The sequence below is a fragment of the Paroedura picta genome, chromosome 8 (assembly GCF_049243985.1).
Source record: "Paroedura picta isolate Pp20150507F chromosome 8, Ppicta_v3.0, whole genome shotgun sequence".
NCBI lineage: Eukaryota > Metazoa > Chordata > Lepidosauria > Squamata > Gekkonidae > Paroedura > Paroedura picta.
In genome coordinates this window covers 58,074,988-58,087,242 of record NC_135376.1, presented here as the reverse complement: position 1 = coordinate 58,087,242, position 12,255 = coordinate 58,074,988, and the positions used below count along the sequence as shown (strand labels likewise).

The following is a 12,255-nucleotide window of genomic DNA, read 5'->3' as shown; positions in this document are numbered from 1 at the left end:
AAGGCATCTCTTGCATAAATTGCATCAGAAAATAAATAGTTGAATCAGGCCCAGTCTTGCTTTGACACACTGTGAAAAGAGAGGATGTGGGGAGAAAGAATGCACAAATGTTTGTAAAACTTGTAAGTGGTGTTGGCTTTTACTCTTACAGATTCATTTAACAGAGCACAGTTATACTTGATCTGGTTAATGCTAGTTATCAGAAAATATTCTTGTTGTTTGTCAGTTGTCTTTTTCCTACATGAAAGCAGACACATTGCTAGAGAGATGGTTAAAAACTTATTATAAGGGGGGAGTTCAGCATGACTTTTTTGTGACATAGTAATAATTAGGTATGAACCTAGTCCAGTGTCAGTAAACAGGAATAACTTAGAGATACAAAGGCTTGATACTGGGAAAAATAGAGGAAATGGTACTTTTCTTGCTATTGACTGTGTTTCAGTAGCAATAGCAAACACAGTTTATAAACAATAATTTTTGCTTAACATCCCATTTAAACAATAATTTCCTGTTTAGTATAATGGCTGAATGAGGGCTACCGAACCAATGGTTGGGTGAGTTGGTATTCTAAACCTTGGTCTGTGCCTGAGTCGGGATTTCTACAACGTATGACTTGTTGTGACATCTACAGAAGTTTCGGTTCAGTAGCACCACCCCTACATTCAGGCACATTTCAGCATTATCAAGGAACCGCCCCCCCCACTAAAAAAATATTGGGTATATTTGAGAATTTTCAGTAGATCAAAAAGTGGAGTGGCTGAGCTCCCTACTAGCAGAGCCAGACTTGCAAAGCATCCCCTCCCACACAGCCATTCCAGGAACTCAGGTGGAAAATGAGGACTTTGTGCCCCCACACCAGTCTACAGGAAGGCAGCCCAAGTCAGTCTGCCCAGGAGACCCAGTGGGAGGGCACCAGGCCACTTTGGCAAGGCACAAGCACCCAAGCCACAACACAACAACCCAGAGGGCACCAGTACAAGGCAGACAGCTGCATTAAACAGGGCACAAACCTTCCTCTTCAACTGAGAGACTTCCATCAACCCGGCATAACAGCCAAACCCACCAAGCTGATGGCCAAGAGCCAGGGCGGAGAGGGGCCTGTCAGTTCACAAAGCAGTGAAGGCAGCAGTCCTGGCTGGGAGAACCTGTGCTCACCCACACAGCAACTGGCCACGGACACCAAGCAATCAGGGAGAAGTAGGAGAAGCAAGGGGAATAGCTAGGCAAGAGAATCAGATAGGGTTGTAACAGAAAGCATAGGGTTGGAACAGGAAGCAATCAGAGGCAGAGGAGGTGATGGAGGGCTGATGACTAACAGGGAGCAAGAGGAACAAGGAGAAGTACAGCAATGGAGAAGCCAGCAAAAGAGAAGACTGGAGGAGGAAGCTGAAGGAGGGGGCAGAGGGAGAGAGTCAAACACTAACAAGCAGGAGATGGCGGCAAGCCAAAGTAGATGATCAGGGTGGGAGGAGCCCGCTGGAGCCCGCTGAGACCCTCCTCTGGAGCCCGCACATCCTCTGGAGCCCGCTGAGACCCTCTTAACCCCCACACAGAGGAAAGGCAAATTGGTCCCACCTATCAGCTGTTTGTCATTCTGCTGGAGAAGACAGCCCAAGGGCCAGGATTAGCTGTGCGGGTGGGAGCAGGTTCTTCCTGCTGGCTTGGCTTGGGGCTGGTTTCTTGTGCAGCTCGGCTGAAACCAACCTGCAGGAAAATCTGTCCCATTTAGGATCTGCATGCCTTAGGGAACAATCCCCTCACAGCATGCAGATCAAGGAGCTGGCTTCTCCTGCAGCCCAGTTTCAACTGTCTCACCTATGATCTGTATGCCTTGGGAAGCAATCTCCATGTGGCACGCAGTCCTGGGTCTGACTCCTACAGTACGGTTTAAACCATGCTGTAGGAGAAACCATCTTAGCTAGAATCTGCATTCCTTGGGGAGCTATCACTCTGCAGCATGCAGATCTTGGAGCTGCTTTCGCCTGGCTTCATCTCTTCTCAGATCAATTCGACCTAATAAATTGGGATTTCCAAAGAATCCCAAATCCTAATCCAATAGACTGGAAAATACTGGATTAAAAAACATTGAATGTCCCTAGTGATAACTAGGGAATAGGCTGCCTAAGGAGCTGGTGAGCTCTCCCTCACTGGCAGTCTTCAAGCAAAGGTTGGATACACACTTTTCTTGGATGCTTTAGGATGCTTTGGGCTGATCCTGCGTTGAGGGTTGGACTAGATGGCCTGTATGGCCCCTTCCAACTCTATGATTCTATGATTCTAACTAATCCAGCAGAAGTCACATCAGAGATTTACAGTGCAATTCTAAGCAGAGCTACAACCTTCTATGTTCATTGACTCACAGAAGAATAGAGGAGAAGGGTATAACTCTACTTAGGAGGGCATAGTTGATCCTACCTGGAGGGAAAACTTAAAAAGCAACTAAGAAGAAGAGAGAGGGTTACAAAAGTTGTTTTGTTTCACAGAACAGACTAAGGTAGGGATCCCCAACCAAGCCTGCAGGCACATTTGGAATTTTGAGAGGGGGCATTGTGTACTACCCCCAAAACAAAATCCGGCTTCTACAAGGAGTTGAACCCTAAATGGCTTCTGGAGGAAGTGAAGCCAAATGGAATGCTTGCCTCCTCACACCTCTTTGGAAAATAGAAAGCCTGACGGGGTAATAGGACTCCTGACTGTCTAAGGCAAAGCCAGGTGCTTTCCAGTTCTTCTGATCCTCCAGTAGAAAGTCAATTTATTTAAATGAAGCCAGTGTATATCAAGTCCTGCCTTACAGAGGTCACATCCATTTTAGCAAGTGCCAGGAGAAGTACTGGTGGAGGCCATGGTGCCCATGGGCACCTGATTGGGGTGATTAGACAGAAAGAGAGGTGGTGTGTACAATAGGTGAGGAAAAAGCACTGTTGAGCTGTTCCAAACATGGAGGCAGAATGAGATACTTACTAGACTATCAGAAGTTTTTTTCTTGGAATATTGTACTTCGTGTAAGTATTCTTGGCTAAAACTCTTTTATATAAGGCCTGAATAAGGATGTCCAAATGCAAAACAGACCAGTATCATGATGGAATCAGAATTTTTATACTATCCTAAAAATGCTGTCTGTATGTGACTATATGTATGCATGTTTTCTGTTGCTTTTTTTCATGGAGCAGATCTAGACTGACAGGTCCCTGACAAGAGCAACAGTGCACTTTGAATCTGGCCTTGAGAGTGAGGTTAACAGAAAAACAGTCCTTCAAGCCTTCAGCGCCTGCATTTATTTCCATGATTTATCAGTCTTTTAATTTAATTTCACGAGTTGGAAATGGTATCAAAAGCGAATCAAGCAGGTAGATGAATTTCTGAACAGGTCTTGCTTTTTTTTTCTTTGGCAGATGACGCTACAGAAAAAGACCTATCTGACCTGGTGTCTGAAATGGAGATGATGAAGATGATAGGGAGGCACAAAAATATTATCAATCTCCTTGGAGCATGTACTCAGGATGGTAAGGAATGAGATTAATATCACTTCTTTATAGAGTATATATGAAAGCGGCATGCAAAAGAGATTGTAAGAGGTGATTTAATTTGTTTTTATGGGAGCAGAAAGGAGCTAGTAGATGTCCTAATTTAGGGGTCACCAACCTTTTTTGAGTCTCTGTGCATTTTTGGAATTCTGATGCAGGGTGTTGGGCTCAACCTCAAAATGGTTAAGGGTATGCTGGTTATTGGAAAAGAATTATAATGAGAATGTAAAAGTCTGGTTAAAATGTGATTAGAGGCATCTACTTTGCTTATAATGTTCTTGAGTATTGAGGGGTCATGGAGATCAGTAGGTCTGTATGTAGAAAGGCAGATGCTATGTTTGCATGCTGATAGAAATGTGCATTACAGAGTTTGATTGAGATCCTGAGCTCTCCTTCTAAATAACAATTGCTCATGGAGTGTGTCTTCCTTGAGTCAGGAATGTGGTAAAATGGCACTGAACACATATTGTTCTCATTTTTATTCTCTTCTGTATTTTCTTACTTAAAGGGCCTCTGTATGTGCTTGTGGAATATGCTTCCAAAGGGAATTTGCGAGAGTACCTGAGAGCAAGGCGACCACCAGGAATGGAATATTCATTTGACATTAACCGGGTACCTGAAGAGCAGATGACATTTAAAGATTTAGTCTCATGTACATATCAATTGGCAAGAGGCATGGAATACTTAGCATCTCAAAAAGTAAGCTGATTCAGTAGAACATGTCTTGTTCCCCCCCCCCCCATTGCAGAGATGAGCAACATAGAGCTTGCATCTATAAAATGATACCCAAGGTAGTTTTGTTCCGCCTTGTGTCTTCTTTGTCACAATTACAAATCGTTGTTTAAAAATGTAATAAGAAAAAGTAGCATTCTCTTCCAAAGCCATCTCTAGCATATATAAGGTTTTGCATTCACTTCAGCGGCAAGACTAGGTTTTTCCCCAAGGGATTACCATAAAACAGGGGTATCTTACATTTCCATACAAATTAGCTCCTTTTTGTATATATAGCACTTTTAGGAGATGAGTAAATAAGGCAAGAGACCCTTTTTCTTCATGGGCTGCTAACAGGTATGGGGGAGAAGGGGGATTGCCATACCCTTCCTTCCCCAACACTCCCTCTGCCTCTCAGTTATGCAGCAAGGATGCTTTTCCCCTCAGAGTGGCAGGCACGAGACAGCCCAGTTACCTCCCAATCCATGTGTTGGCCCTCCTCTTTTCTCCCTTGCTAGTTCCATCCCTTCATCAGCAAGCAGTTGCTCCATGTGCCTGCTCTTCACAGTTGCCATTTGATGTGGGGTTAAGCAAGGCCAGTCCTTGGGCTCTGCCCTCCATGTAGTGGCTTTGGCAATCCTTGTTGAGCTGTGGTTGGAGGAGGCAGGAGGGGAAAAAATCCACCATGCTGTTGCTTTCTCTGCCTTTGGTGTCATCCCCCCCACACACACTATTTTACCTCAGCCTCATAACCCTGAGCCCTAGCAATTTCCTTTCTATTTCTTGACAGCTTCAACCACACAGACACTTCACTGCCCATACCTGCTTGCCCACTCCCCCCCCCCCGAGCAGCCCCTTGCTTTCCCTCCCTTGTACTTGTTGCTGCGGGCTGAATAAAGCCCTAGATGGACTGGTTTCAGCTCCTAGGCTGGTTGTTCAACACCTCCTGTGTAGATCTTCTCACTCTGTTGAAGTGAATGGAAAGAGTCCTGACTACAGGTCTAGCATAATAAGTAGTGTGACATTATAGAAACTTGTTCGACTGGAATGGAAACTTGTGAAGTGCATTGCATGTAAAAAGGCGGCCAGTTGTCTCAAGTCCTAGCTGTGTAGAACTTGTGAGGGAAGAATTACACTTATTAAATGCTGGATAAAAGCCTAGTGTACTTAAAGTCCAATGCACATCCCTCGATATGTAAAGTACATTTTCATCCCGCCCTTGCTCCAAAAAGCCTAGGACAGCTTATGCAGTTCTGCCCTCTTCATTTTATTTTCAAAAACAGCTGTGCAGTTTATTATTTGCAAAATAAACTTTCTGCCCTCACAAGGGCCACCAAAGTAGCTAGCAATTTAAAATGTATTGTTTTAATTGATCTCATGTTGACATCATTGAAATCAACATCCCATTATAACACACATCATTAAAACAATTAAAATACAGTTTAGATACATACCAAGTATGAAATCAGCAATTAAAACATTGATTAGGAAGGAAGGATCACTGTGGGAATACCAAATGAAACAAAAATGTTTTCATCCACTGGAAGAAGACAACAACAGAAGAGATATATCCATTTCCCTGGGGAAAGAGTTCTAGAGTTTTGGTACAATGACTGAAAAGGCCTGTTTTCAGGGTGCCTCCCATCTAGCCTCAGGTTGGAATGGCACCCAAAGCAGGGCCTACAAAGATGTCTATAGCAGTCAGGCAGGTTCATAAGGGAGTAGGCAGTCTTTAAAGTATGTTGGTCCCAAACCATAAAGACCATTGAAGACCAGCATCTCTAGCCACTGCATCTCAAAAAAGGCACTGCAGAGCTGGAAAAAGTAGAGAAGAGGGCAATCAAGATGATTAAAGGATTGGAATGCATTTCCTGTGAGGAAGGGTTGAAGAATCTGGGAGTTTTCAGGTTAATAAGAGATAACTACAGAGGGAAATGATACAGGTAATAAAATAATGCACAGGTTAGGGGGAATGGAAATGGAGAACTTTGTCTCCTTTTCCCAAGATTTAGGATCTATTTAATTTCACCACATAGATTTAGGGAGCTATTAGATTATTTGATGTTAGTTGCTTGCATCCATTCAGCAAAATCTGCAGTTTTCATCCAGCGAGAGTCATTCCCCGGCAGAGGAACCATTGGAGGAAGGTTCCTTAAGGTGGAGGAAGGTTTCCAACTTAGTAGGATAAAAAATGTAGCAGGATGATTGGTCAGCCTTGCTGGTTGTGGAAGCTGAAGAGGACATTATTACATGTAAAAATTCCAGGCACAGGCCGGAGTCAGCCTCGCTAATATTGACTTGCAGAACACTTTCAGAAGGTGTGGCTGTCGGTCACTATGTTGATAGAAAGATTTTTCCAATTATGCTGGTTATGGGTAAGAAAAAATGCAAATAGTCCTTAGGGTTGAAAAATTGTCCACCCTCTATTTTGAAATTTTCAGCTAATCAATCTGAATGGCAGTTTCAGTTTTTTAAAAAGTATTAGTAGGCATTATTACTAGCAGAGTTGTTCATAAAAATTCCACTAACGCGAGAATAGTCAACCTGTGGTCCTCCAGATGTTCATGAATTACAATTGTAGTCCATGAACATCTGGAGGACCATAGGTTGATTACCCCTGCACTAAAGCCCTGTGTTTAATCTGGGACACAAATAGATGCAAGAATAATCAAAATACAAAGTTGTGCTTATTAAGGTTTCTGTTAAAATTAAGTGAGAGGGGAAAACAATTTTCAGCACATAATGTTTCAAAAGGGGGTATGTGGGTTCAAATATTCATGTGGGTAAGTTTGAGAGTTTTTTAGGCAAGCAAGCAACAAATACGTAACTTTGAGATTTGCCTTATTAAATGAAATGAAGAGAGTAACATCCATCTTGCTGAATATATTAAAAAAGGGAGTCATTCTGATCTCTAGAAGTTCTCTAGAATTCTCTAGAAGAGAATTTCAGATTACTAGTTTTTGTTAACTGGTGGAAGAAAAAAATGCCAAAATTCTCTGAACAAGTTAGTCACTTGACTACACTTAGAATATTTGCTTGGTGAGAAAACTAGCTAAAGCAACAAAATTTGGACATTCATTCCTGGAGATCCATATAATCCATAGCTGTGTATTGTCTTTAGAATCATACAGGAATATTCAAGGCATTCTTAACACTTTGCATGGTCAGAAAAGCAGCTGTTGGTGTTCGTGTCTTCTGAAACAGTACCTAGTTCTGGTACATTCTGGTTCTTCAAATAACTCAGTATTTGCACTTCACTAGCTTAGGGACCCATTTATTGGGCAGAAATAATAAGAGAGATGATGGTGTCAGGGTGTTTATAACATCCAGAAACTGAGGACCATGATGATCAACCTGTCTTGTTTGCTGAACAACAAATGGGCTACTGAAAAATTCAATATATTATCATGAACAAAAGGCAAACAGGATAGATTGTAACAAACAATTTAAGCTTGCAATAAAATAATTTTGGAGCCTCTTGTGGCGCAGGGTGGTAAGGCATCCGACATGCTGTCTGAAGCCCTGACCATGAGGCTGGGAGTTCGATCCCAGCAGCCGGCTCAAGGTTGACTCAGCCTTCCATCCTTCCGAGGTTGGTAAAATGAGTACCCAGCTTGCTGGGGAGTAAACGGTAATGACTGGGGAAGGCACTGGCAAACCACCCCGTATTGAGTCAGCCATGAAAACGCTAGAGGGCGTCACCCCAAGGGTCAGTCATGACTCGGTGCTTGCACAGGGGATACCTTTAAGGCTTTAGAAAAATTCCTTCTATGTGTGCATAGACCCATGGTGCCGGTTTTTCAATCCTCCCTTTGGACCACATGTTCAGAATTAAACAATTGACTATGGGTGTGAATGTTGATCTTGTTTAAGTTTTATTGTGTTTTATTTTGTTGTTTGTTTTTAAATGGATTTAAAGACAGACCAGAACATTGTTGATAGAATCAGACTAAAGACCATTTTAAATAATAACTTCAAATGTAAAGCACAGGCATCACTATGTACCTTGTGCTCCAGAAAAAAAGTAAGATAAAGTGAACAAAAAAAGCAGAAAGTTTCATAATATTTTTCTCTTTTTCATTTTGCGTTTTATTACTTGTGACAGAAATGCTTAAACCAACCTATGGTATCCATCAACAGGCAGGACTTCCTTTATGAGTCAAGAAAGGTCAATTGCACAGTTTTAAAAAGTTGCTGATGTGAAGAGCACAAAGACTAAAATTGAAGGCCACTTTGAAAGAACCCTCAAAAGCAAGGGAAAACTCTAGGAAGCTTTGCATTTCAAAATTTAACATGCAAATTAAGAGAGCCACAGATAAACTTTGTTTCAGTAATTTAACAATGGGTCTGTGCAAATTAATTTGTTATTCTTGATAGCACAGTTGTTTTGTTTTTAAATGTGCCTATGAAATGTAGCCACCTTAAATCCCATTGCTAGCTTGGAACCCTGTCAGGTGTATGTCACATGAAAGTAAAAGTTGATAAAATATATTGATGGGGTTTAGAGTAGAAATACTTGGGGAAAAACTCTTTCACTAACAGGCTTTGATACAATGCAGTGCACAGCTCTGAATGAACAAAACTCAATTCAGCTGACAGAGGGCCTCGTGTTTCAGTATAACATTGAGTTCAAATGCATTTTCCAGGAGATTTCTCTAGTGGTCATTGGGGGGAAAGGGCTTGATCATAATCTTCAGATTTTAAATGCATTCATAAAGAAGGGGGAAACTAATTATTTGTTACCCGCTGTAGACAATACAGTTGTGTTTTAAGGCCAGGAAACAAAATCAACAGGCTTAAATATCTGGAAAATTTAGAATGGTTGTTAAGAAAAATGTTTATAGTATGAGAGCATTTGGCAAATGTTACTTGGGGATTATTATGAATACAAAATCATCTTCCTAGAAGGCCCTAAAAAGACAAAATTATCTTCAGGGAGACATGTTTTAGGTATAGAAAGTCCTGCCTCAGTCTAGGGATTAGAACAAATGCTTTTCCTCCCTTCTATTGTGTATCTCTAAAACTATATATATTTCTGCAATGGATTAACCACCAGTTGCATCAAGGGAAATCTAATCATGGGCTGTTGTGCCCAAGAATAATTTCTTAGTTTCGCTGGGCAGATGAGAGCTGCTGTTTGGGGTGGTTTATTTGCTTCCAGGTCTAGGATTTGGCTTTTAGTGCATATTTAAAATCACTTTTTCAAGCACTTGTTGATATGTGGTGAAAGGTGAGACCAGGAGGTTCCACACAAACTGGGACCAGGCAAAGGCAGGATATTTAGCCTTTTTTTAAACAGTAGCTGTAGCATATCAGTTCACTCTAATTGATGGTGGCTGTGGTCCTCTGCTGTTCCTTTTTCACATGTAGCAAACAGAAGCTCCCAAACATGCAGGGTTGCCTGGCCATGCTTGGGCATGTCTGGCAACCGACAGGAGGGCTGGGGGAGTGGGGGCGGAAGGCACAATGTTGAGGAAACGACAAGGGTAGCCCAAGGAATTCTTTGTCATCCTTGTTACTTCCTCAGTCCTCAATCAACTTCCTGTAAGTACACGAGGCTGCTTTTTTCCCTTTCCCTAATGGGATCCGGGGCGGCGGCGGAGGGGGGGGATTTCCCACTCCCCACTGGAGGCTTGGCAACTCTGATATCTTATATCTCAGTTGTAAAAAGGAGATTGGAAATATTCTGACATAATTGATGTTTATATTTGGTTACACTGGCATGAACATACCTGAGTGAACTCTGGTGGTTAACAAACTGGGTGTGCTTGTAGGATTCAATTATGAACATTCATTTCTTTTTCTTTTCCAGTGCATCCATCGAGATTTAGCAGCAAGGAATGTTTTGGTTACTGAAAATAATGTCATGAAAATAGCTGACTTTGGGTTGGCCAGAGATATCAACAATATAGATTATTATAAAAAGACTACTAATGTAAGTGGATGGCAGCCTTATCGCTGAAGCCCATATCTTTTTTCAGTGGTGCATTTAAGTATGGCAAATGTATTCCTAATGGACTTCTTGTACAGCAGCCTAACTTTTAATCAAAGAAATGAAAATAATAGGCAAGTGTGTAGGGATTCCTAACCCCTTTTTACTAGGAAAAGAAGGTTATCTGCTTACACAGCTTGGGAGAGTACGTGTTACATGATTCCTTCTAAAGGATAAGGTTTTGCCTTTGCTTTTTATAGTATCCATGAAATGTGTAGCACATTCTTTTACAGTTAGCTAGATACTGGATATAAATATAAATTTGACTCTTTGTAATCAATGGATGATTTTGTGGAATGCATCCATTTTGTAATTGCTAACATTTGGTTTTGGTTTAATTTGCGGAGGACTTGCATTACCCAAAGCTTAGTTGGGAGTCAGTAGAAACTTTATGACATACTTGGCAATCCACTGGTTAAAGTACAAGTGCTCTGTATTTATACACTGTGCCTTTACTATGGACAGCTGTTTATACTGGTCAAAAGCTGAATATCTATTTGGCAGAGCAGGCAGATATTAATGCTACATTCATGCATTGTCTCACAGCCTGACACAGTGAGCATAGAGAAAGGGCTTGTTACATGAGGCTTAACTGGTGCATCATTTTGTAATTCCCTGCTTGGTCATTTAGAAGTATTGTATTTCTGAGCATGCTGCCTCTTGCTGAGTTAGACATCCCCATAAGCACACAGGGCTGGCATTACGTTGTTAAATGGATGAGGGAATGCTATGCAAAGGCATCCTTTCCTTCTGTGTTCAAAGTGGACTGCTTCTTACATTACAGTCTCCCTAACCCCGAGTCTTCTGGAATATAGCCATGTAAAGCTCTTGGTTTGTGGCATACTGTGATCTGGATTCTGCAGAGGGCTGATGTTGAGAGGATTGTACCTTGGGATGGGACAAGAGCTGAACTTGATCAACATCTGATTCATATGAGTTGGAACACAAAGAGTTCCTTCTTTTATGTGAAAGGCTTCTTCCAACTGAGGAAGGCTTTATAATTTTAAATTCTAATCCTTTATAAGGTAATGGAAGCCCCAATTGTATTAAGTGAGCCATGGGACATAGTCAAGGGAACCATCATTTTCTCATATTATATTGCCCTAATTTACTACAGCAAATACCATTAATCTTTCCCCTCTTCAGATTCACTGTTGAAATTGACCAATAAATAACAACCCTTTGATAACCAAGTTTTGATTTATTTTTTTTTCTCTCCAGGGCCGGCTGCCGGTAAAGTGGATGGCACCAGAAGCTCTATTTGACCGAGTTTACACACATCAAAGTGATGTGTAAGTAACTTTAATCTTACAATGTTCCTTTATCTTCCTTAATTAATTTACAGCTTCTTCTAGGGAAATTGAATGCCATGCAATAGAAAAAATATCGAACAAAATATGTTTCAGATAACCTTTTTTCTCAACCTTTGATCTCTAATGAGAAATTAATTTAGCACAAGCCAAACATCTTTATTTGGACAGGTTGAGAAGCTAGAGCAAGTTTCCCTACATTTCATATCTTTAACAAAAATGCAAGGCATTTTCTCTTACTGTATTAACCTTCAGAACCAAATAAAACAATTGATTCTTTCACCTTCACTCATACATCACGGACTCATTGTGTCAGAAATTAGTGTCGGGGATGCTTATGCTTATGGTTATGGTTGATTATATATATATTTTAAATCCCTTTTTTCCTTTAAAAAATTATGTCTGCTGTTTTATTTCCTCATTAGCCAATAGAGAGAGCAGAAAATGGCCTTAGAAAGTGGGGATTTTCTGGAAGACTGCAAACTAGTGCTCTGTTACTAATCTGGCTAGCATCAAAGCACATGAAAGAAGGAAAATGCTGACTTCCTCTTGTCAATGTGGAAGTTTCCTTCTCTCAAACCTTTTTACAGATGTAACATTTTAAAACCTTGTTCTAAATGGCATGGCTTGGAGCATCTTCAGGACAACACTTTTAAGAACTGGAGATTCCAGCTTTTAAATCTTGAGACTTAAGATTGTGCTGTTTGTTAGCAAAGTG

General features: G+C 41.2%; 1 protein-coding gene across 11 annotated transcripts in view; it reads left to right on the top strand.

Moving 5' to 3' along the window:
- Positions 1-12,255, top strand: part of FGFR2 (fibroblast growth factor receptor 2) — a 182,375-nt gene that overhangs the window by 162,985 nt on the left and 7,135 nt on the right. For all 11 annotated transcript variants that reach the window (XM_077349948.1, XM_077349950.1, XM_077349957.1 and 8 more), the window contains 4 exons: positions 3,393-3,503; positions 4,033-4,223; positions 10,048-10,170; positions 11,449-11,519. In XM_077349948.1, the coding sequence (XP_077206063.1) occupies positions 3,393-3,503; positions 4,033-4,223; positions 10,048-10,170; positions 11,449-11,519 (496 nt within the window). The remainder of the gene's footprint in view (positions 1-3,392; positions 3,504-4,032; positions 4,224-10,047; positions 10,171-11,448; positions 11,520-12,255) is intronic.